At 36.0% G+C, this 27,243-nt stretch overlaps 1 protein-coding gene across 25 annotated transcripts in view; it reads left to right on the forward strand.

Moving 5' to 3' along the window:
• OSBPL6 (oxysterol binding protein like 6) overlaps positions 1-27,243 on the forward strand; it is a 280,006-nt gene that overhangs the window by 231,067 nt on the left and 21,696 nt on the right. For all 25 annotated transcript variants that reach the window (XM_056794053.1, XM_056794044.1, XM_056794056.1 and 22 more), the window contains 8 exons: positions 1,042-1,179; positions 11,116-11,203; positions 11,986-12,239; positions 13,816-13,953; positions 14,311-14,374; positions 16,704-16,782; positions 20,229-20,373; positions 23,345-23,489. In XM_056794053.1, the coding sequence (XP_056650031.1) occupies positions 1,042-1,179; positions 11,116-11,203; positions 11,986-12,239; positions 13,816-13,953; positions 14,311-14,374; positions 16,704-16,782; positions 20,229-20,373; positions 23,345-23,489 (1,051 nt within the window). The remainder of the gene's footprint in view (positions 1-1,041; positions 1,180-11,115; positions 11,204-11,985; positions 12,240-13,815; positions 13,954-14,310; positions 14,375-16,703; positions 16,783-20,228; positions 20,374-23,344; positions 23,490-27,243) is intronic.

Consider the following 27,243-nt stretch of genomic DNA (forward strand, 5'->3'; position numbering starts at 1 on the left):
TATTTGGTGTCTTTTTTGCATAATATCTTGGTTAAAATGTCAGTCATTGTGAGCAGTACTTCTATATTCCTTTATCTTAAAATTTTATTAAGATTGAATTTGTTTTTTAATCACTTCCCCATTAGTTTTCATAAATTCTCTTGGGCTTAGCCTATTAGGCATATCTATGGTGGTGACCAAACTAAGTATTAGAATTTATGGGGGGGTTTTTTAGCAGTTTTCATCTGCTCCTATAACAAAATTTCATTCCTTTCTTAGTTGGCTAGAAGTTGAAAATCAATTCACTCCCTATCTGAAGTTTGTCAAACATTTCTGGGTTCTTCAGGAAGAAATATTCCATTGGTAAAACTCACTACTTTAGCAATACAGACTAGGAGAGCCCTTGTTCACCATTCTTTTAAATTATATTTCCGTTTTTTCAAGGACCCATGATTTCACAGATTTACATACTCTACGCAGTGATACTGAACCCTCTAGCCCTTAGTAGACTAATAATAATTTTTTAAAAATCATTAGACTAGTGACCCATCTTCTGGTAAGGAGTCTTTTCATACTTGATGAGCCTGAAATTAGCTGAAAACTGAGGAATTTAGGCCACAAAGAGACCTTAAAGTTGATGCAATCCTATCACCTCTTTTACAAACAAAGGAGCTAAGACCCAGGGAGGTAAAGATGACCCATGGTCACAGATACCAGAGATAGAATTCAAAAACAGGTTCTCCAACTCCAGCATCCTGGACTTCTCCAATCCCCACACACATATTTTGGAATGGATTTAAATCTAGTATATGACAGGTGTGACCTTGGGCATATTATTTAACTTTTCTGAACAATGCCAGAAACATCTGCTTCAAAAGGTTGTTCTCTACCACCCACCACCAGGTGACAACCATACAATCTGTTATGAAGCTGAATTTTTTCCCTTAGAAACATGTGGCCATTTATTCTCTGTGCTTCAGACCAGCTCTTACCTGTATGAAATGTAGTTCCAACATTGAAATACTGTCACAGATGACACCCTTGCATTTTGTTTCTTTGTAGCCTGGGGAGCAAATCCATGTCAGTCTCCCTCTGTCACAGCAAGCTGCTAATGAGAGCCGCCTTTCTATGTCTGAATCTGTCTCAGAATTCTTTGATGCCCAGGAAGTGCTCCTCTCAGCTAGCTCATCAGAAAATGAGGTAAGTGATGAGGCTGTTACCTTTTTGTAATCTCTCCTACCAATGGCTACCAACTCAGGTAACAAGAACACTGAATATGGCATTTTCCTTCAAATTAGAATTGCTATTGTATCTCTGTTGAAAGCACAAATATTTTTCCAAACTAAAATTTCTTTCCCTGGCTACCACTTAAGTATGACATCTATTAGGATATCAGGGACTCTTCTTGTTTTCTTGTATTTGTATTCCTGGTGTTCAACACTGTTCTTTGCTCACAGTAAGTGTTTTAATAAATTATTTTGCACTTGTTTAGGAGAAAACATCTCTTTAAAGTTATTCATAGGGTTCATTAAAATTTGTTATAATTAATAAGAACAATTATGTGTGGCATATATCCTTCTCAATGAAGAATTTCAGCCCTACTTATTCCATATGAATATTATTTATATACTTTCCAGTGAAATTGGTATTAGAATCTCTAAATTTGTTGACCTTGACAGATAGACCCACAAGTTTCTTCGAGAAAATAGGGTTGTATTTCCAAGGACACAGTATTGAAATTTACATTGCTAACATATGGCAAGTTTTAGCTGGAAGACAAATATAGTGATCTATCAGATAAGCTCTTCTAAGGCAGAGAGAGAGAGAGAGAGAGAGAGAGAGAGAGAGAGAGAGAGAGAGAGAGAGAGAGAGAGAGAGAGAGAGAGAGAGAGAGAGAGAGAAAGAGAAAGAATGGAGGTAGAAAGGAGATAAGAGATAGGCAGGAGTATATATATCTTACTAAGATCCTGATGGACCATTTCTGAAATTTGGAATATATTTAAATTTCTTATCATGTAAAGAGAAGAAAGAGGAAAGCCAAAGAGACTGACTCAGAGTCAGAAAAATTGAGCCAATAGTGAATTTACGAAACATTAGTAAAATCTCCATTTTTAAAGGATCCAGAAATTGAGACCTAGAACAGGGAAATATTATTAAAGTCACAAAGCTAAATAATAATTATTACATCATCTGATACACATTTTGATGTAGGTTTAAATACAGCTTATGACAGATGTGACTTTGTGCATATCATTTAACTTTTCTGCATAATGCCTAGAGCACCCGTTCCAAATGTTGTTCTCTACCAACTATCACTAGATTATAAACCATATTGCTCTTTTACACAGTTCTTAGAAACAACCACAGTTGAGTGCATTAACTACCATTGTTATTTTTTTTATTGTCAAAAGATCACATATCTAGCAAGTGTCAGGGCCAGTATTGAAATCCAGGTCTCCTGGGTCACTTGACTCAGTGTTTTTTCTAATACAAGGAGACTCAAGTCCCTTTCAATTCCAACAATCTAAAGACTTAAAAATCTCTTTTCTCAAAGATCCCAGAACAGAAATGAACAAATAAAAGAGCATGTCTTTAGGACAGAACCCCAAAACAGCCCTCAAAGAACAAGGTGCATCTTTTCTTTGTGGCTTTATGATACATTCATTTCTCCCACTGAAGATTCCCCTTCACGTTACCTACCTGAAAATGGGGGATGTAGGGGGTGGGGGGGAAGGGAGGAGAAAGAAAGATGAGAGAAGAGGGAGAAAGTAGAGACAGAGGCAAGAAGGGAAGGGAAGAGAAGGAAATAGGAAAGAGGAGAGGGAAAAGAAAGAGATCGAAGAAAGGAGGAGAGAGAGGGAAGAAGGAAGAGGAGAATATGCTTTCATTTCAAGGGAGAAAGAAGGAAGAATAGAGGAGGAATAAGGGATTTCCTAACTTACTTGGCTAAATTTGAGAATTGCCTTTCCCTTCCAATTGTGTGTGTCCTTTGACATTTACAAACTCTTCTCTGAAGATGACAGGGGGAGAAGGGAGGAAGAGGTAAAAATAGAAAAAGGGGTCTCTTTCTATCTTTGCATCAGGCCTTTTTATATTATTCAAAATCAGAATTACTCTATGCCTTTCCTGTTCTTTCTCCCTTCTTTCCCTCCAGTCTCAGAAAATCAGGCAGCCCTCCTTTGGATAGAGCTAAACCTTGTACTTATGTCCTTAATACATTCCCCACCAGCTCTCTTGTGACCTTGCTGCATCATTCCCTCTCTGTCTCTTTCATCTTCAAACTGTTCCACATCATTGCCTCCTTGCTCTCTGTCAATAAACACCCTCAGGTCTCCCCTTTGCTAAAATAAGCTTCACTTAACTGGGTTCTCTTATCAAACTGCCTTCATATACCTCTTGCTCTTCAGCCTTCCAATGATCACAGCACCATTTTCCCAGGCACTCGGGCTCAAACCTCAGACATTCATTCTAAAGCCCAATAAGCAATTAGTTGATAACACTGTTTGGTTCTACCTCTGTCATACTGTTTTCTCTACCATTATATAATTCAGGCCCTCACCATCTCTCAACTAGACTCTCATGTTCTCTCTTGTACCCTATTTATTTGTATTCCTCTCTTATCCTCTCTATTAGAGTTTAAGATCCTTAACAGCTAATGCAGAAATCCATTTTGTTTGACTATACATATTGTCATGGGTTTTGTTTTTCTTGCTTTCTTAATGCATAGGGGATGAAGTGGAAAGAGGGAATTTAGAACTGAAAATTAAATTAAATTAAATTGAATTTTAAAAAAGATTTTCAAATCCTAGAGGACCAGGGCTGAATTCTTCATGTTTATATCCTTAACACTTAGCATATAGTAAGATTTTAGAATCACATGTCTAGAACTGGCAAGCACCTCTAGAAACAATCTAGCATAATTACCTCATTTTACAGAGAAGCAAACTGAGACCTAGCAAGCTTAAGTGACTTGCCCAAGGCTATACAACTAGTAAAAGCAGAATTTAATCCTGGGTTCTCTGACTCCAGAATGAAGTGTTTTTTCCTTCATAGGTCCTGAATATATGTTCATTGAATCAATTGCATTTCTATAGTAGTCTTATATTCCTTTCCCTTTTGTGAGTCCTACAATCATTGCCTAGTTTTCCCTTGGATGTTGGGATCAAGCTGAGGACACTTTTTTCACTTGTTTGGTTATCATTTCTGAGGACCCCACGACCGAATTTAACAGTTGGTTCAACCAAATAAATCAGTAAAGTATTAGAAAACTCTTCCCCTATTAGGATTAGATCATTTCCTAAATTCCATCAGGCTGGAATGCTTCCCTCTGGCACTTTATTATAGCTTTATTCTATTTCTCCACCCTAAGCAGGTTGCTGGTGAGCAACTAGAACACATGAGGCCATCAGCTACTTCACCCTGTGCCCACATTGTGTACTAGCATTGAGTCTGATGACATAGGATTGTGATATTTGGCATCCATTTTGCATGGTTAAATAGTATTTGGTGGGTTGGGTTTGGGTTTTTGATTGGGGCTTTTGGAGTTTTTTTTCTTTAAACCACCACCCACCACCAGATGGTAAACCAAATCACTCTTTGTGCTTAGTGGTTATGGCTAGTTCTTAGAAATAAACCATCACATTTCAGCATGAAGTAGGTGGCAGAGGTCCTCTAGTGAAGTAATATTTCAGTTTCTTTAAAGCAGTCCAAATTCTTTCCCATAGATTTGAATGGCACTGTGTTTTTGCAAAGTCTCTAATTCTTTTCATTTTTTCTAAACTTAACAAATGCCCAGTAAAATATATATCTCCATATATAATGTAGATTTGAAGGAAGGGAAATATATGAGAATGCAAATGTCATTTGTAGAGGGCTTGATTTTCTTTGTAAGTTAAAATTCTTTTAAATTCAACATGAAACTTTTAAAACTATCCTACTTATCTGTGAATTCTTCAATCAACCAATCTACAAACCATATGGTTATTATATATATAAAACCAATACTATAAACCAAACAAAAAATAGTATTTATTAAGTGCCTACTGTATACCAGGCACCTAAGTGCTAGACATCAAGAATACCCAAAGGATAAACGATCCCCATTCTCAATGAGTTCACATTCTTTCTGATCTTGCTTCTTTGTTTTTTGAGGGGAGGAGCAAGGGAGTAGAACATCATCCTTAAACTTTTCTACCTCACATATTCACTCTCCTAGTAGAAAAAAAGACAAACAAAACCCTCGTAACAAATGTTCATCAGGAAACAAAACAATTTCTCACATTGGCCATGTTTAAAAAAAATGTATGTCTCATTCTGCATCTTAAGGTTACTACTTCTCCATGAAGGGATGAGTACCACACTTCATCATTGGTTCTCTGGAATTGTTGGTAATTTCATGGTTGGTCCTTTCATCGATCAATGTTATGTCCTTCAGAGTTGTTTTTCTTTACACTGGAGCTCTTAGAGGCTAATTTGTGATCCTCATTCAACTCACTTTATTCTGCATCAGTTCATGCAAAAATCCCTAAACTTCTCCAAATCTTCCCTTTTCATCATTCCTTAAAGCACAGTAATTTCTCATTACATTCATATACCATATTTTATTAATCTATTCTCTAGTTGATGTCTTTTTTAAAAAAAACTCTTTAAAATGATTTTAAGTATTGGTTCTAAGGCAGAAGAGCAACAAAGGCCAAGAAACTGGGGTTAAATGATTTGCCCAGGGTCACACAGCTAGGAAGTGTCTGAGGTCACATCTGAACCCAGCACCTCTCATCTCCAGGCCCGGCTCTCTATCCACTGAGTCATTTAATTGCCCTTCTTCAATTGAGATCTAATCCCTTAGTTTCCAGTTCTTTTCTACTATGATAAAAGTTGCTGTGAATATTTTATACATATGGGTTTTCATTTTTCTTTTCCCTTTTTGGAGTATATTTTAATATACACATGTGTATGATTATCTTTGTATGCATCTTTACTTTGCCCACTAGATTATGAGGTCATGAAGGCAAGGACTGTTTTATTTAAACTATACTTTATTATTATATTAAACTATCCGGTGCCGAGACCGTGCTCTTGATGCAGTACCTGTTTAATAAAATATTTGTGTGAATGAATGAGTTTTGTCATTTGTAATTGCAAAACTGTGTCTTCTTAAAGGGAACTAATTAGCATAATGAACCAAGAACCAGACCTAGAGATGGGAGGTCCTGGGTTCAAATATGACTTGAACACTTCCTAGCTGTGTAGCCTTGGGCAAGTCACTTAACCCCAATTACCTATACCTTAACCTCTCTTCTCAGAACTGATTCTAAGAGGCAAAGTAATAGTGTTAAAGAAATGGATCCTCACAGAGTCTTTCTGGACCTCTTTTGTATATAGAGGTGACCCTAGACTGTCAAAGATGCTGCTAGCAGGCCTCTAAACTCTCAGGCTCTTCCATTCCTCATTCATACAGATAGAAAATTCACTGTTTTCCTAAAACAATTCTCTTTCTCTCAGATATATTTTCCATGTAAACTTATGTCTGCATAGGTAAGTAGGTGAGGAGGGCTACTGGATTAGCCAAATTACTATATATTATCATTGCTGTATATATTCCTTCTCCCCACTTCCAGTATACTCAAAGTCTTATAACTTTTATAGGCTACATTTTATCTAATTCAACAATTAAGTCAACAGGTATTTATTGAGTGGTTACTTTGTATGAGACACTGCGCTGTGTTGGGAATACAAATTGAACAAGAAAGGCTCTCCCTACCCTCAAGGAACTTCTATTTTAAATGGAGGAAAACATTCCATAAAAAGGATGCTGAGAAAGGGAGACATAGAATAGGAACAAAAGTATCCAATAAAGGGAAATGTTAGAGAAAGTCCAGAGTGTGGTCTACAGTGGAGGGGATCCTTATCAGGTCCTGTTCTGAATGGAACCATCCAATCTGAAGGAGAGGCTGCAGGGGCACAGAGTGCTTAGAATGAGCTCCTGGATGAAGAAGTAGACCATGGCAGAGGAATCCCAGAGTGCACCCTTGAGAGGAATGAGTTATTATCTAAACCAGCCTCTCTAGTGCCTGGCACAGTAGGCTATACAGAACATGTGCTTAATAAGTGTTTTTGAGTGAGCGAATGAATAAATTTTGACATTTAAGATTGCAAAACTGAGTGTTCCCTCTTCATAAGTAGAAAATGCAATGTTTTCTAGATGTAATTGTCATTGTTCCTCCCACTCATTTCAACTAAACCTTTTTCTGTGCCCTTGGAATTTTCATGTGTCACTTATCACAGAGCCAAGTGGGATAAACCTGAAACAACTGTCTTCAGCATTTTGGTTTGGTTTTTGGTCAGGATTGTATGTATTGATGTATATTATATGCATGTGTATGATTCTTATCACCAATCACTATTTTTGCTGCTTTTATGATGAGCAGCTATGACCATAGAGGTTCAATGCTTACTGGATTTATATGATCTCCTATTTCCCATGTTACATTCTCTGGTTCTCTTATACTGTGTGCTTGATATTATTTAAGAAAGAAATTTTTTCTGAACTCATATGTATCCCAAGTACTGATATTGGGCAGCATTTTTTTTTCTGGATGTAAATAAGTAATAAATAAGACAAACAATTTTTTCCTTCTTTCTTCAATTGAATGAGACAGTATTTGTAGAGTCTGATACCTAGTAAGCATTATATAAATGCTTATTTTGTCCTCTTTCTTGCTTTCTTCCTTCTCTGTTTCATCCATCTTATCGCTATTTATTTAACAGAGCAACAAAAGCAGTAGTAGTTGGTGATAAGAATTATACACGTGCATATAATAAACATAAATACATACATTCCTGGCCAAAAAACAACTCTATATGCCGAAGACGTTTGTTTCAGGTTTATCCCACTTGTCACTCAATACATCGAAGAGAACTCTGTCATGAGTGACAAGTGAAATTCTAAGATTTTCTATCTATCTATCTATATGTCTCTCTATCATCTATCTATCAATCATCTACTTATCTGTCTGTCTGTCTGCCTAACATATATGGAGTCCTAGAATGGTGAAACTGTGAGAGAGCTTAGAGATCATCTGTTCTAACTTCCCAGGTCAGAAAACTTGAGACGCAACTATTGAAGTGTGTCCAAGGTCATGCAGGGCTGGTGACTGATCGATACACAAGCAGAAACCAGTAATATCACTTTTTTCCCCAGCTCTCTCTGATCAAAGCGTTTTTTCCCATATAGGTTAAAAAATCTTTGAGGTATCAAAAGATATTTTACTTCATTCACTACTCCCCTTATACTCATATCCATACACTTTTTTATTTTTTTCTCAGCATCTGTTTTTACTTCCAATTTTGCTTTCTGTTTTATTTTTTAATCTTACTTTTTATTTCCCAATGTTATCCCTTCCTCCCTCCTTCACCCATTTAGGCATCCTTTGTAGCAAAGAAGAAAAAAGAGGTAAAAATAAAAATCAGTTCAATAAAACTAAGTTATTAAAAAGAAGATGCAATAAATATAATACCTATATATTCGATATAGGTATTATATCTGGTATATTGCTGGTAGGTATGCTTTGCTTTTAGGATGAACTTTGGAAGTAATTAAAAATTGAACAGATGCAAAAGATCACTATTATTCATTTTTCCAGAGGATGAATATTAAATGATACGCATCAAAAACATATATACATCATGGCTTTGGTGTGAGCAATATTTTGTCTCCAATTCTATAACTATATAGTGATTAGCTTATTGTAAAAATGTGTCTTAGAATGGCATGATTTATTTATTGCACTTATAGTCAAACCTAAAATATTCATTCAGCTTTGGTTTTGTCGGTTAATGAGAGCAATACAATTCTATTTCTGATAAATTAAGGGGCAGGTGGGAAACTTAGAAGGGAAAGATCTCTTACTCTTACTCATACCAAGCTATGTTATCTCCTAAGACAGAGCTGCCTCTGGGAAAAAGGAAGACACCAGAAACTAGTCATTACAAAATGACCTGTTTTGTCAAGAGGAGAGGAGGTTTGATTGATACTAGGAAATAGTATTTGTATAGTATTAGTATATATAATAGTATTAGTATAATACTGAATACTGAGATACCAAAGATAAAAGGACCCATGCCAATTTGGTCATTAATAGATTTTATTAGGATTAATTAGGTTAATTGGGTTCATTGGAAGAGTCTTCTCACTAGAGGTCATGACTGGGTGGCAAGAGGACAAAGTAAGATGGTGGATCCTTGCATCCACCTTAGACCAAGTCAAATATTATAGAGAAACAGTACATATATGTGGAAAATATATTAGTAAATATAAGCTCATTACAGTGTAAACACTAGCAATTTAGGGGATTAAGAAAGCCCTTGTGGAGGTGTTACACGGAGCTGAGCTTTGTAAGCAATGGAGATGAGGTGCTAATACATCTTGGGCATGGGAGATGGCCAGTGCAAACCCTGGGGGGAAATGAAGCATCACATATTCAGAACAGCAAATGGGCCAGAATGGCTAGACCAAGGGGCATGGACAGTAGATTAGTATCTGGTCCATATAGTAAGAGCTTGAGAGGCCAAACATAGGAGTTTATATTTGATCCTATTTTATTTGTGTATCCTATTTTTAGTTGGTTCCAGGGACTTTATGTTACTGGAATTTACTGCTTAGAGTGACATGGTGTTTTAGGACAATCACTTTGGCAGCCATGTAGAAGATGGATTGGAGAGGGGAAAAACTTGAGTCAGAGAAACTAAATAGGATACTATTGTTGTCTAGGCAAGATGGCTGAGGACCTAAATTAAGGTAGTTGTGATGTGAGTCAAGAAAGGAGACAGATGGAAGAGATATTATAGAGATAGAACAGGAAAGACTTGGCAACTGATTAGCTAGAGGGATAGCAGAAATGGATGAGACTAGAATTACTTTAAAGTTATAAGTTTGAGCAATGGAGGGGGGTTGTGCCTTTGAAATAAATAGGAGGAAGGGTAAATAATAAGCTCTCTTTCTAATATACTGAGTTTGTAATGGGACAGTTAGGTGGAGATATTTAGCAGACAGAGGTATCTGATTGGAATTTAGAAAGAGATGAGGGCAAGTAAGTAGATGAGTGGTGGGAGGGGGGCAACATCTGCATAGATGATAGCTGACCCCAGGGAAGCTTAACATGAAGATAAATGAACAAGATACAGAGAGAGGAGATGAAGGCTTGGGTCATATCCTTGTCATATATTCTCAAAGAGGAGGTGAGATATGGAAAATGATTCTGCAAAAGGACAAAGAAGGATCTGTTAGAGAGGGAGGAGGAAAACTAAGAGAGTAGTATTGCAAATCCCTAAAGAAGACAGAGTGTACAAATGGAGAAGGTGTCAAACACTGGAGAAGTCAAGAAGAATGAAGACCAGAAAGACTGTTGATTTAGCAATAAAGAGGACATTGGTGAGTGTGGAAAGAGCAGTTTCAGTCAAATGGCAAAAGCCAGATTACAAGAAGTCAAGAAATGAATTGCATATACAAAAGTGTACACAATAATTGGGGGCAGCTTTTTTCTATGAGGCTGACTATAAAAAGAGAAAATGAAATAGAAGTCCATAGCCTGAGGAGATGAGACAGTCAAGTGAAGGGTTTTGGGCTTGTTTGTTTTTTGTTTGTTTGTTTGTTCCTTTGTTTTTTTAAGGATAGAGGAGATCTAGACATGTTTATACTTAACGAAAAAGGAATCAATAAATAAAGATAGATCAAAAATTAATGTAGGAAGAGAAGATGGTAAAGGGGGCAAGCTCTAGAAAGAGATGGTAAAGGATGGGAATCAAGGGCATAACTACAGGGGTGGGGGATGAGAGGATATGGGATGATATTAAGAGGATTTGAGGTACCGAGTTTGGGAGAAAAGGCAGCTTTTGACAGATGGTCTCATTTTTTTCTGTTTTTCCTTTGTTGGTGTTTTCCTGGTGACACCCATTTCATATTAATCTAGTCTCTTTTTTAAAAATAAACTCACAAGGAGAAAGAAAGAATGACTTACTACATTTCCTTTAACAATAGTAGTTTGGATTCAGCTTTGTATACCCATCTTCCAAACTTTTTGACTATTTAAAGACTTAATTTTCTCCACTTTCTGAATCCCATCTCTTTTCCTTTCTTAGGCTTCAGACGATGAGTCTTATATCAGTGATGTGAGCGATAATATATCTGAAGACAATACCAGTGTTGCAGACAACATTTCCCGGCAAAGTATGTGTTGTGGTGAATTCTGGTTTTTTATAACCTGCGTACTTGTCTTTGCTACTATAATAGCTTTTCCAACAGTATAAGCATTGTTTTTTCTAGAGAATCATCTTTACAGAGCTGATTCCCCAATGATTTCTAATCTTTATGTTTTGTTTCTCTCACTGGTCCAAATAGTAAACTGCTGAGTACAGAACCACAGAATTTTAAATTTGAAAGACAATTTAGCTATGTAATCTCTAAAAATAATCCTTTCCCCAGCCTACCTGACAAAGAGGTCCTAGAGCCCACTTCTGTGGACTCTCCAATGAGAGAGAACATAAGATGCCTTTGGATAGCTTTAATTATTAGAAAGTTTTCGTCAAAACCAGATTTGTGGGGTTTTTGCAAATACTTTACTTTACTCCTGGTTCTGCCATCTTTGGAAACAAACTGCAAGCAATTTTAATCCTTCCTAAATATGAGTGCTCTTCCAGTACTAACGTCACTCAGAATACTTTTAATGTGAAAAGTTTTCAATTACTAAAAATGACATCTTTTTCCCACCCACTTAATTTTCTTCTTGAAAGTCTGCTTGAATGCTATTTGAATATATTTAACACCTGGTAAGTAAATTATACTCCCATGATTGTTTGTGCATTAATGAATAGCCATGTGTTGATATAATGCCATTTACTCTTAAGGATATGGAAGGCTTAATAAATTCAGCATATGCATTATTTCTTTTTTTTTATCTTCCAGTCTGTGATTCTTGCCTTTTTCTTTTTTTTTCTTTTTTGTTCTTTCAGTCCTTAATGGAGAACTGACAGGAGGGGCGTTCCGAAATGGGCGGCGAACTTGCCTCCCAGCTCCATGTCCAGATACTAGCAACATTAATCTGTGGAATATTTTGAGAAACAATATTGGCAAAGATCTATCTAAGGTCTCTATGCCTGTGGAATTGAATGAACCCCTCAACACTCTGCAGCATCTCTGTGAAGAAATTGAATATAGTGAGCTCTTGGATAAGGCTTCAGAAACTGATGACCCATATGAACGCATGGTAATATTTGGTGCCACAAGGCAATGCCCATCAAAACACACATACAAACACAAGCTAGCTTCAGAACAGGGCTCAAGTGGGTCAGAATACTAACCCTGGTTGGCTATATTTATTTTTTTAAAAATCATAAGCACCAGTAGCAGCTGGGTGGCTCAGTGGATTGAGAGCCAAATGCAGAGACGGGAGGTCCTGGGTTCCAATGTGGCCTCAAACACTTCCTTGCTGTGTAAACCAGGGCAAGTCACTTGCCTAACCCTTCTGCCTTGTAACCAATACACAATAGTTATTCTAAGACAGAAGCTAAGGGATTAAAAATAAAAATGAAAAATCATGAGCATCTGGGCAGTTAGGGCGTGCCATGGATAGGGAAGACGTGAATTCAAATTGCAATCAGCAATTTACTAGCTTTTGAGATTATGAGCAAATCATTTGACCTTTCTCAACCTCAGTTTCCTTATCTATAAAATGAGGATAATAATAGCACCTACCTCAAGGGATCAAATGAGATAATTTTACAAACCTTAAAGCACAAATAAATGCTGGCTCTCACCATCAACATCATCATTAGTGTAGTCTGCTTCTTTTTACATGTAGACACACTCTCTTTGCAATTAAGGTAGAGATCACGCTCTTCTAATAAAAGGAAACCAAGCCTCTTCTCTAAAATTGAGTAAATTAAGGCCAAGGAGGTTCATGTCCTTTTAAGAGAGGATTCACTCTATAGAAAATTTAGCCCAGCTTACAAATTTCCTTAACTTATGATGTAAAGTTGTATCCCAGAAAGTTGGGGTTTTTTGTTGTTTTGTTTTGTTTAGACAAAACAGCTTTAAGTGACTTGCCCAGGGTCAAACAGCTAGCAAGTGTCTAAGGCCAGGTTTGAACTCAGGAAGAGTTTTCCTGACTCTAGATCCAGATCTCTATCCACTATGCCACCTAGCTGTTTGTTTGTTTGTTTGTTTTTTAATTTATTTATTTACTTAATTAATTTAGAATATTTTTCCACGGTTACAGGATTCATATTCTTTCCCACCCTTCCTTCTCCCATAGCCAACAAGCAGTTCCACTGGGTTTTACATATACAATGCAGTTTTAAGGCATGTTCTTTCTATCTGGATCTCCTAAAAACCACCATTTGCCATTGGCCCATACCACAAAGATTTCAGGCTTGGTTTGGATAAATAATATATTTCCTCTTTGACCTGGACTTTATTCCAATCTAGAATTAAAACAATTCCCCCATCTGCTTAACTCTACCCCCAGACAAGTGCTGAGTACACTTCCAGTCTGAGAGTGATCTGTGATCATGGCAACATGTTCTAAAGAAGACCTAGTCTTGACTATTCCATTATGAGGTACTTGTTAAAATGACCCAGACACTTTCTTTTTGCATTCTAGTTTTAGACTATTTTTTTCTCCTTTGAAGACCTTAACTCAAAGAAGAAGACTTTGTAAAGAGATAACAAGAAACCAAAATAAAGAGAGATGCTTTGCACCCCATCTATAGAGTGAGAATGGGGATGGGACTCACCTGCTACATGTCTCCTACATTATTTTTATTTCTCGACTGTTTTAACAGGTCCTCATTGCTGCATTTGCAGTTTCAGGATACTGCTCAACCTACTTCAGAGCAGGAAGTAAGCCATTCAACCCTGTGCTTGGTGAGACGTACGAGTGCATTCGAGAAGACAAGGGATTCCGTTTTTTCTCAGAGCAGGTAAATCTACTTTTCTCCAGTTCTCTTCTGCCCAGGTAGGTAAATCTCCTATGGAATAAAAGTCCTTTAGACAGAAAAGTTACTGTGAATAATATAGGAACAACCCCCCCCCCCATTAAAGTGCATTTAAATGTTGGTGATGAATATATGAAAGTAGGACATGTAAACCTCCATTAACTCAGTGAAACATTCTGCGATTGTTTCATTAAGGTATAGCTGAGCTGTATAGCTCTTAACCCATTGGGAAGAGCACCATTTAAAAAGAATGTTCACATTACATATAATGCAAAAAAGGGGCAGTTTTGTCTTAATTTCTAGACACTTTGTGTCTTTGTTTTTCTTCTTTTTTTTAACCAGGTTAGCCACCATCCACCCATTTCTGCCTGCCATTGTGAATCAAAGAATTTTGTGTTTTGGCAAGGTTTGTACTTTTTTTATATAACTTAAAGGTCACATTGATGAGCAATTGAAAAAGTTTCTCATCTCCAAATGTATTCTATGCAGAGTTCCAATTCATGATCTCAGAAGATGTTACTAATTGTTGAGTTCAGTTTTCAGTAATTGAATTTTCAACTTAGAATTAGGAAGAAATAAAGACTAGAGCTGGCAGCTGCACTCTCAGTTGAAGGTGCCACTGCTGAGACTGGGAGTTTGGGCAAGTCATTTGATATCACTGGTGCTCACACCCTAAAAAAGAATGCCATTAAACCCTTCTCTTGTTTTGTTTTGGTTTTTTGCCTTCTGTCTTGTTTCCAAGACAGAAAGGAAGGAAGGGCTAAGCATTTGGGGTTAAGTGATTTGCCCACAGTCACACAGCTAATGCCAGATTTGAATCCAGGATCTCTCTTCTCTGGCGCTGGCTCTCAATCCAGTGAGCCCCCTAGCTGTCCTACCCCCCTTCTTGTTTTTTTGAGGATGCCAAAGATTAAAGATAAAATGTTCACAAAGATTTTAAAAAACCTTACCTTTTCTGTCTTAGAATTATTCTAAGAAAGAAGAGTGGAAGGGCTAGGCAATAGGGGCTAAGTGTCTTGCTGAGGGTCACACAGCTAGGAAGTATCTAAAGCAAAATTTGAACCCAGCACCTCCTGACTCCAGACCTGGAACTCTATCTGCTGTGCTACCTAGCTGCCCTGGATTTTTTTATCTTAAAGAGTAAACTCTAAAACATCCTTTCTATGTGAAGTTTTGCTTATTATTACAATTATATTTTATTGTACATTTTATTCTGACTATATTTTCAATATTTGTAAGAACAAATTGAATTTCAATCAAATCCAACCAACATGCATTAATCATCTTCTGCATGAAGAGCACAATACTCTTCAGGACATTAAAAAATCTAGATTAGCCATTTACAATCCCTGCCTTCATTGTACCTATAGTGGAGTTAAGGTGTATAGAACATACCCAGATAACTGTAATACAAAATGATTTATACAAAATATAAATGATCCATATTGAAAAGAGAAAAGGACATAAGCATTTATATAAACCCTACTGTGTGTCAGGCACTGGGCTAAGCACTTGATATATATCATCTCATTTTATCTGCATAACAACTCTATGAGATAGGTGCTATTATTATACCTATTTTTATAGTTGAAGAAACTGAGGCATACAAAGATTTAAGTGACTTGTCCAGGATCGTGTAGGTAATAGGTATCTGTGGTCAAATTTGAACTCAGGTCTTGCTGACAGCAAGCCCAACACACTATCTACAATGTCACTTAGTTGCTTCCAAAGAGAAGTCAGAGCTAGAAGTAAGTGTCAAGGCACTAAGATCACTGATTAACAAGGGCTAATCTGTACCCAGTGAGCAAGTTTTAGTCAGAACTATAAAACCTACAGAAATTCCTGTGAAGACAAAACATAACTTGGGCTATCACCTGTGAATAGAGCCATCCATCTGTCTGTCTGTCTATCTATCTATCTATCTGTCTGTCTGTCTGTCTGTCTGTCTGTCTGTCCATCTCTTTCTATCTCTGTTTATGTATATGTCTGTTTATGGAGATAGAACAGGAAAGAAACACGGCATTGATGAAATGTTTTTCAAAGACAGTAAACTACCATTAAGGAAGGTGCTAAAGTTCTATGATTAAAAATTTCTTGTCTATTTTATCAGAATAGAGGAGGGAAATAATTTCACATAGGAATGTGAGACTCTTCATCCAGATATTTACCTGGCTAGTCTGTATCATTTAATCTGTTAGAATGAATCTAACTTTATTTTTTCATAATCTTTTATGAAAGCATCTTTAGTCAGGGATTTTACGTTCTAACTTCCTTTAGGAATATGCCTCTCATAAGTGTATATAATAATCCGTGGCATTATGATGTTATGGTCATTTTGATTATACAATTGATATATAGCATATTCATTCTTTTCACCTTACGGTTATCCTATATGCTCTACTCTCTACTTCAGAGCACTTGCCATTTTCTTTTAAGTGTTCATAGTATATGTATATTCCATTTTATTAGTTGAGAAGAAATCTGCAGTATCCATTGTAGAGAGCTGCCATTCATAAATTTCTGTCATACCTGATCTCTTCATGCTCAGATAATCTTCAGGAGATTCAGATTGCCTTATAGCTGATATCTTTGACTTTGGTGGTGGGAGTCACCTTTTCATCATTTCCTAAACCGAAATCTACTATTCCAAGATCCCCATCACATAATAAAGCATGTAGAAGTGATGGAGAATAAGTTTTGGATTCTGAGTCTATTTCTCTTTTGTTCTCTTTCAGATATAAGATGGAAAAACAAGTTCTGGGGGAAATCCATGGAAATCCTACCTGTGGGAACATTGAATGTGATGCTTCCAAAGTAGGTTCCCTTTCCTCCTTTTGCTCACTTCTTCTCTGTGATCTTCTGAGGAACAGCTCTTTTAAACATTTTTTGGGTTTGGAGGGTCATTTCTTTTAATGTAGAACTTCTACTGATATTATTGTTGTATGAAAGACAGCATGGTGTAGTGAATGGAGAGTTGGTCTTAGGACTAGCAAGTCCTGTCAAGTCAAAGAGCAAGTATTAAGCACCTACTATGTGCCAGGCACAGTGCAAACCCCTGAGGGCACAAAAAAGGCACAAGACAGCTTTCAAGGAGCTCACAGTCTAATGGAGAAGACAATACATACATGACACACATGATATACACAGGTTAAGCTGGAGATATGCTTAGAGGGCAAGCACTAAGTTTAAGAAGGACTAGGAAAAGTTTCTTGCAGAAAGTGGGATTTTTACTGAAACTTGAAGAAAGCCAGGGAAATCAGGAGTTAGAAAGGAAGAGCATTCTAGGCAACAAGACAGTGAAAATGATCAGCATAGGGAGACTGTTGTGTCCAAGAAATAGCAAGGAGACTAGTGTCACTAGACTGTAGGAGAAAATTAAGGTAGAAGAAGATTGGAAAGGTAGGAAGGAGTCAGGTTATGAAGGATGATAGGAATTCAAGTTCCCCCTCAGACACATACTGTTTGTGTGCCTCTGAGCAAATCACTTAAATTCTCACTGCGATAGACAGCTTTGTATTTTTATTTTTTGAAAATGTTATTTAATTAGATGATTTAGAATATTTTTCCATGGTTATAAGACTCATGTTCTTTCCCTCCCCCTCCCAAATCTGGTACGCAATTCCACTGGGTTTATTTAACATGTGTCATTGATCAAGACCTATTTCCATATTATTAATATTTGCACTAGGGTGATCTTTTAGAGTCTACTTTCCCAGTCATATCCCCCTCGACCCATGTGATCGAGCAGCTGTCTTTTTTCTGTGTTTCTTTTCCCACAGTTCTTCCTCTGGATGTGGATAGACAGCTTTTTAAAATTCTTAAGTTGCAGAGAAGGTACCAATCTATATAGTTTGGGAAATGTTCCTCATCTGGGAATTCCATGTACAAATAATATCACAGGTCTAGATCCTATCCATGAAAAAAAAAAACACTTTGCAAATATTAAAGGATTATATAAATATTATTATTACATAAATATAAGTTGATTTTGAAGTGTTAATTTAATTCAAAAAAGTACTTACTAACTGCTGATTTTATCTAAGGTGCTGTAAAGACAAAGACAAAAAAATATAATAATGCCTCCTTTCAAAGAGCTGGTCAAATATGGGGACTCCCTTCATGTATGGGTTGGGGTCAATGGCAGCTCAAATACCTTACAGCCCTCTAATTCTGTGCTTCTGAGTTTTCATTAAATTCTAGGGAAATGACATGTTCATAGATGAGAAAATGCAAAATATGAAATAGAAAATAATTTTGGACAGGGGGTCCTTTAACAAATTAGGGCATGCAGAAAAGAATTGGCATAGGAGGTTTAGTTGAGCCTTAAATGAAGGTAATGAAGAAAAATTTTAGGCATGGGAAAAACATTTAAACAAAGACACATAGAAGTTAGAATGTCAGGTACCGGAAACAAATAGTAAGTATAGGTCCATTTGGCTGGAACGGGGAACCTGTAAATGGAGTGAATAATGTGAAATAATCTGGCTGGATAGGTAGAAGCCAGAGTGCAAAGGACTCTAAATACCAAAAAGAGGAGTTTGTATTTGAGTATAGAAATAAGAGGGCAGTGAGGTGGCACAGTGAACAGAGTGTCAAACCTGAGGTCAGGAAGACTCATCTTCCCAAGTTCAAATCTAGCCTCGTTCACTGGGCAAATCACTTAACTCTGTTTGCCTCAGTTTCCTCATCTGTAAGATGAGCTGGAGAAGGAAATAGCAAACCACTTCAGTATCTTTGTCAAGAAAACCCCCAAAAGGGTCACAAAGAGCCAGAAACAATGGAACAACTACATAGAGAGATGAGAGGGAGCCACTGAAGTTTTTTGAACAAGGGAGTGATATGATTACATCTATTCTTTAGAAATATGTTCATAATGAAAATGGGAACTGTAGAAATCTGAAGCTCTATAGGCATATGGCAATGAAAACTTCCTATCTTAAGCAGTTTGTGTTCCATGGTAAAGATGACCACATGTAAGTCAACCAAGGGAAGAGTTAATTCACTCCATGTAGCAGTGAAATACCTCAGTCCAACCTATTCTCTTTCCCATTTCTTTCAGAATATGTCCTGTTTTGACCCCTTTGTCCCTAAATGCACTGTGGATAGTTCTGAGAAACTGTTCCTTATTTGGAAGTCAGCCTAGGGAAACCAAGCTGTTGCCAAAGATGATTGTCTGCACCACCTCTTCTAGTAGCTTTGAATAACTCATTTGTATAGTTTTGCGCTTTCTTTCCATTTCCCCTCCATTATTTCTTCCTTCTCTGCTGCATGTGCATATGTGTACATAGAGTTGTATGAGAGACAGGATAGTGTATTAGACTTAGGGCCAGTATCAAAATCAGGACATCCTGGCTTCAGATTTTGCACCTTGACACATACTAATCATGCAACCAACCGTGGGTAATTCACTTAAATTCTCAGTTACTCGGTCTATTAGTTACCAATGACTTACCAATCTCCATCAGGGAGGGAATTTCCACACTAGTGAAATTGCACACAAATATGTTTATTTTATATATGGGCACCTATATAATTAATTATATTTTATTTCATATTTACATATATATTATATTTTAATATAATTAATTATAGCTATACAAATTGAAAATGTATATATGCAAATGTAAACATGTTTATGTATATGTCTGCATAACTAAGTATATATGGATAAAAGTTCTTGTGTATATGTAAATACATACTCATATGCATACATGAATGTGTTGCTAATTTTGTATGTTGAGGTAGAAATATTTTGTATGCATGTAAATATATTAAGCAAGAATATTTAATATAGTATGTGGTGGTACATAGCCTATGAATTAGTATATTATGTATATTAGACTATATCAATTCATTTATTTTATTTTGGAGTTGGTAATTTTACTAGATTATGTATATGTATGCAATTTATGTGAGATGAATTCAAAGATCTATGAAGACATACTTTCCCAGATATTTCTTGGGGAAAAACAACTGATAACTTTTACATTACTTCACTGAATTTGCAACAACTTTGTGGAATTATCTGGGTAAAGCCCATTAATTCTTTCCAACTAGTCATTCTCATCTCAGCTACATATGGGTCAGGATCAGACACTTAGCATCTGCTATCAGATAAATCACTGATTTCTTGAAGTCGGCCAGAGAGGAGGTAGCAAAAAGAAAACGAAGAGGAAAAGAGCTTTTAGGTTTATCATCAGTGCGGAAGTAGAGATGTCTGTGAGTTTCATTATTTTAGTAGTAACACACTCTCTTTCTAGGTATGGAGATTACTACGTATGGAACAAAGTCACTACGTGTATCCACAACATCCTCAGTGGAAGGAGATGGATAGAGCATTATGGAGAAATCACTATTAGAAATACAAAGAGCAGTATTTGTATCTGTAAACTCACATTTGTCAAGGTAAATAATGTGGTTAGGGAAAACAGTCTAAAATGCGTCCTAAGGAAGAGATAGGACATTGCAAAGGCAAGCTCATATATTTTGACCAGGTTGAGGTGTTAAAAATAGCTTTTGCATGTGCTTATTTTCTCTGAGTATCCATTTTCAGTTGATCATATTTATGATAACTGAGTTTATGAAGTCATTATCAGCTTCTAAGAACTTTTAAGTGCAGCAATAAAGTATATGCTAGCTACCAATTTCTTACTATCCATTTATCCCCACCATTATGATAAACATGGAAATTTGATTAACAGAAAAATAGACCCTTAGCCTCAGGAAGGTAAGTTATTAAAATGATAAATGCATGCTATATTCAAATCCCCACAAAGACATTCTTCCCTTCCTTCTGTCAGAATTGGAGTTACCACTTGGCATGCCAGTTACATGTTGTATTTCATTAAGTGTAGACTGAAAACATTATCATTATATAAAGAATATTCCTTTCATCTGTTTCAGCTTTTTGAAATTACTGGGCTGATTCTAATAAGGCACAATGATATGCTGTCAGCTTAATATTAGGTCACATTTTTCTCGATCCCTTTCCCCAGCTAAAGGAGAGTTTCCTTTAGTTTTATGTACCTTCTCCTAATCTTAAGATAACCAGTTACTACTTACTCTTCTGTTTCCTGGGGGATCCCAGATCTAAAGAGCCAGGTTAGAAGTGTTAACTGACACTTTGCAAACACAGAGTCTGTCAGTCCAGAGGTATTTATTAAGCACCTTCTGTGTGCAAAGAAATATGCTAGAGTCTAGCAATACAAAAACAAGTGAAGCAGTCCTCACTCTCAAGAAGCTGACATTTGAATGAAGAAGACAACATCTTATAGATAACATTGGATGGAAAGACAGATGCAGCAGCTAAAGGGAACAGAATAGTTCTCCAGAAAATGACACTTGAATTGAGTCTTAGGGAAAGCTAAGGACTCCAGGAGTTGCAAATGAGGAAGACGAGAATTCCAGGTTGGAAGACAACCAGTTCAAAGGCATAGATTGTTATATTTGAAAGGGATCATTCAAATGAAAGAAATGAGACTCTTAGCTCAATTCCGTCATTCTACCCAGAAGATAGCTAAGGCCACACACAAATACAAATGACTTACCTTTAAGATCAGCCAGAAAATTTGGGGCAGGACCCAATTGTTTTGGCTCCTAATCCATTGCTTTTTCTGTTATGTAAATGAGCATACACACTTGGGCATGTGAGGGATTATTATACAATTCAGATATTTACCAAAATATTTGGGAAATGACTTCTAGATCCATTTCTCTGTTTTTATGATTCTACTCCTGGAATTAAATTGCTGAATATAGGAAAAGTATTTGACTACAAAGAATAATTAATTAGTTCATTATCATAGATCCAAATTCCTATCATAGGAACTATATCACATTTGTTTTATAAGAAATCAACTATATCATACTTATTTCATAACCTTATCTAATCTAATAATTATCAATAAATTATCATTGAATGAGTAAAATAGCATGTTGTCTCAACTGCGTCTCTGTTGAACCCAGAGTAATATTCTAACTTGCCATTGGCCAACAGGGTGACGAGGGGCAATTCAATTCAATTCAACAAGCATTTATTAAGCATCTATTATATACCAGGTACTATTCTAAGTGCTAAAGATTAAACACACACACACACACACACACACACACACACACACACACACACACACACACACACAACTGCCCTAAAAGAGCTTAAATTCTATTGGGCAAGTCATGCTTCTTTAATTTCCAGTTTCTTTCATTGACAGCCTCCCTGAGCCTCAGTTTCCTCATTTAATAAATGAAGTGGTTAAATTAGGTAGCTTTAAAGTCCTTTGCTACTCTAATCAAGAATCCTAAAAATGAAGGAAGAGTATATTAGAAATGTTCTAAGGTTTTTCTAACTCTAAAATTTCATTCTGTACTTTTCTTTTCTAAAATGAAGCAGTGTTCACTAACCTATATCTACTTGCTTGCCTTCCTTAAGTAGAAAGGAGGAAAGAAAAGAAGGGAGAGCATTTTAACTCAAATTAAAAAAAAATAATTCGTGTAAAAATTTGTATTTATATATAATTGGAAAAATATTTAAAATAAAATGAAGCAGAGCTCAAATGGTTAGGAAAAAAAATATATATATTAAAAACTTGCATTAAACTGTATATTGTAGGACCTCATTTTATATGACCAATACTATCCAAGACCTTTTTATATAAGTTGAAAATCATGCATAATAGTGAATCCCACTATTTAACAAATATTTCTTATATGAACATACATTCTATAGCTTTTTTTAGGCTAATCAGATCTATCAAAATCACTAATCTGGCACTGTGGGACCATTATAATGATTAAATAGTGTTAATAAAACAAAAAGAAGCACTGCTCTGGCACAGAAACAACTTGTTACAAGCAAGAACTCTGACCAGAGGCTGACGTGGAATCTAATGTTTGGTGCAAAACAATGTAATGAATGGTTCACACAAATGCTTCTAGTGAGTGTGATGAGGCAAACTGCTAAGAGACTAAGCCACTTGGGAAAATGGGATGGATTTAGTGCATAATTTTTTAATTTTACATATTTTTCTGTATTTATTTTTTTTGCATTGCCAATCATCTACCTATGCTTGAATTTGCATGTGTTGAATCCATGTAAAATAAGGTCCTACTGTATTTAGCTAATGGTCTACCTTTTTTCCTCCTTCATATTCTAATTCTTCAAACATTCAGAACAAACTATATAATAATGTATCAAGCATTTCTTTAGAAATCTTTTGAAATGATCTAGGCTTCAAGTTTTGCAGCTAAGTAAATTTCTTTAGCTCTCGTTAGAATTAAATTTTCTTTTTGATTAAGGTTTCCAACAAAGTCAGAATGGCTTTAATTGTATCCTGAAGCTGACACTGTCTAGCTGAAGGGTCTTTTTCTTTTCTAGGTGAATTATTGGAATTCTAATGTAAATGAAGTCCAAGGGGTTGTCATGGATCAGGAAGGAAAAGTGGTTCATCGTCTCTTTGGAAAGTGGCATGAAGGATTATACTGTGGAGTTGCACCATCAGCAAAGTGCATATGGAGGCCCGGTGAGACCTTCCAGTCCAAGTATACTTCTTTGCATGAGAATGAGGGCAAGAGGCATGAAAGAGCATTTTAACAATAGAATAAAATTTAATGAAATAATGTCTGTAACATGACAAATGCACTTACTCTTAACTATTTTCTTTGTTAATGTAGCTGATTAAATATAAATGCAAAATGGAGCTAATAAAAAGGAAATACAGTTACATGTTTAGATATCTTTTGTGGGTCTCTGTGCCTCTATAGTAAGAACAGTTCACATTTAGTTGATGCTTTTAGTCCTTTTTGTCACAGCAAACCCTGTGAAATAATGAGTGCAAATAGTGCTAGACTTGGAATCTAGGAGTCCTGTGTTTTAAATCCCACCTTCAATATGACTAACTGTGATTTTGGGCAAGACACTTAATGTTTCTCAACCTCAGTTTCTTCATTTGTAATATGAGGATGATAAAATCTATAGCACGTCTTCCTGGGTTTGTTTGTGGGACTTGGAACTCAACTGAAATAAGGTATGAAAAGTGGTCTGCAAACCTTAAAGTTTTGGATAAATGTCAGAAGTTATTCTCATTTTATACTTAAGGATAATAAAGAATGAAGAAGTTGAGGCTTCCCAGTTTCCTAGCTTCCTGTTATTAATGATTACTATAATTTCTAGAATTTGTTATGTTTTGTGAGAAAGGGGTAGCTAGGTGGTTCAGTGGATAGAGACCAGGCCTGGAGACATAAGGTTCTGGATTCAGATCTGGTATCAGAAATTTCCAAGTCGCTCAGCCCCCATTGCCAAAACCTTACTGCTCTTCTGCCTTGGAGCCAATACTTAGTGTCGATTCCAAGACAGAAACTAAGGGTTTAAAAAAAAAAAGTTTTGTGAAATATTTGTATTATCTCATTCAATCCTCTGAACAGTAATTATTATAGCTATTATTCCTCCCATTTTACAGATGATGGAACTGAGTCTCTGAGTTACCCATGGCCATGTTGCTAGTTAGTTTTAGCTACAAGATATAAACCTGCGTCTCTCAACTCCAGCTCTCACACCATTTTTCCTACTGCAGATTGCTCTGTTTCCTTGTTGTTGTTATTAATCCCTAGAAAACATTACCTTTTCTTAACTCTGATAGGTTTAGAGACAGAATAGGCATTTAGTTGGTTCTTGTATTGCTCCCCAGGCTGTATAAGCTAATGAGAATAATCTTAACTGGAAGCACTTGGGGACATGGGACAGTTACAGGATAAAATGTAGGGGAACCAGTCATTAAGGTATAAAAGGGAGAAAAGTGGAGGTAGAGAAGATGAAGGAGAGTGCAAATGAACCTGACCCAGGACAGAACCAAAATGGCCCAGGACATTATTCTATAATTGTAAATCCTTGATACTAATTAGGATACAAATTATTTTCTTCAGTGAATTTTTGCTATTTAATTCTGAATTACAATTGAAATACCTGATAACTATACTGAAGGATTATTTTAGTCACATAAAAATACATTTTTATCCTGAGTGCTTCTAGTAAATCATCATAATAATAACAACTTAAATTTATATAATATTTTAAGTGATTTAAGGGAGCTTTACAAATTTTTCAGAACTAGCTTTGTAAATCCAAGCCTTTGCAGATTTTGAAAATAGCATATTAGTGCCCAAATAAATGGGAGGCAGGGAAGGGAGTAAAAGAGAAAAAAGGAATAAGAAGAGAGGCATTTTTAGATTTAACAGAGAGCCAAACACAAATAATAATAATTACAATGATGCACATTTATTTAATGCTTTGGTTTATATGCTAATTTCCTTATTACATGTCTGTGAAATAGCATAAGTAGAAAGGAAAAGAAACTGTGAAATAGCATGTTGTTTGCAGTGTCAAAGTTGGTCACTGTGTTGGGTGTTTCTCCTTCATTTCTTTTCCTTCTTATAACAATATAAGCCAGAGGAATGGAATATTTCCAGAAATTACTGTGATACAAAAAAGCATCAATAAAACTTTTTCTTATAAATCTGTCATCTATAAATTGTAGCAGAAGATCTATGTCCAATTTTCCTCTCCTTAAATGAAAATTCTAAAATTGAATAGTTATCTCACCCCAGTGGTTCTTATAATTTCTTCTTGGACAACTAGTTTTTCTTTGCTGGTAAGAACCAAGTCTTAAATAGAAATTATATTCATTAATTCATCTTTATTTTGAAAGATGAACCGATCCTTTTAATCCAAATGAAACTATGTTTAGCTATCCCATTTAGAGCATGAGATGTGAAATATCAGATGACTGTATCCATGTCAGGCTTATATTCAGTTTCCTGATACTTGTCCATTTTCTCTGTCAAGGTGGTCACCAATATAGAGTGGTGTCAAAATCCCTTTTGTTTCTAACTCTGTTACTCTTCAGCCAAATGCTTTCCACCATGTTTCTTTTCCCTTTTCATTCCTGAATGTTCTTAAATGAATATATATATTTCTTCTTAATAAATAATAACTGTCCCTTTAAAAGGGTTGAAAAGTGAGGTGAGAAAAGTGGAAGCAGTGAATATACATTATATGTAGATCAAATTATAGATAGAATTTTTAGGGAGTTTGGCTGTGGAAAGGAGGAGAGATATTAGATAATAGCTTAAAGAGATGGCAGGGTCAAGTAAAGGAACAGACCAGAAACCAGTAAATAAATACTGGAGATTAAAGAGAGGACAATTGAAGAAACAACCTCTAAGGAAAGATGGAGAAGAATGGGATTAAGGATACAAATCAGGGGGTTTGGCCTTGGAAGGACACAAAGTACCTTTTCCTCTAAGACCATAACAGAGGAATAAAGAAGAGATGATGTTATTGAAGGGTTTTGAGATGTGGAGTAGGGATGAAAAGAGACCTTATTTTGTTGTTGTTGTTGTTGTTTTAATAATGTCTGAGGAGAGAATGGTTCTTCTTGGAGAGAGTGGTGTAGTTCATTTGAGTAAATGAAAGATTTGAAACCTATTGTGAGGAAAGGATGATAGGAAGTGAACCATGGAAGAGTAAAAAGATTGCCATGCTCCTCAGCTGAAAATAAATAATAAAACTGTAGTGGTGGACATAGTCAGTAGAGTTTTATGACCCCCACTGGCATTTAGCATGCTATTAGAAAAGATATCCTCTTAATTCCTCTTACTGATAATATAGCAGTAATTTACTAAAAGATCTCTCCCAGAAAACTTCCAAATAATATGATTTAGATAACTAAAAATCTGTGTTATTCTAAGCCCTTTCTTCATATATTGTAGTTTCATAAAATGGGAAATTAGTAGGACATAGTTGAGAGAGTGCTAGACTTGGAGTCAGCAATACTCATGTCTTATTCACTTACTTTTGGCATAATCATTGGAAGAAGGGAAACGGTTATTTATTAAGCATTAACTCTGTATCAGGCATTGTGGCTATTGTGCTATCTTACCAACAGGAAATGAAAGCTTACTAATGATTCTCAAGAAACTACATTGCCAATTTAAAAATTACTTAAATTGTTAAACAAACCCATACAGTTAAATTTAATAGAACTATTACCAATGTCAAGATGACAGATACATTTTATAACTTCCATAAATATTTTGCATTAATTTTAAAATATTTTATCAATTGACCCTCACAGCAACTCTAGGCAGTAGGTGCTATTATATCCCCATTTTACAGCTACGGAAACTGAGACAGGGAGAGATTAAATGAGTTTCCCAAAGCCACAAAGCTATTAAGTGTCTGAGGCTGGATTTGAACCCAGATCTTCTTGAGTCTGGGAC

This window comes from Monodelphis domestica, chromosome 4 (assembly GCF_027887165.1).
Source record: "Monodelphis domestica isolate mMonDom1 chromosome 4, mMonDom1.pri, whole genome shotgun sequence".
NCBI lineage: Eukaryota > Metazoa > Chordata > Mammalia > Didelphimorphia > Didelphidae > Monodelphis > Monodelphis domestica.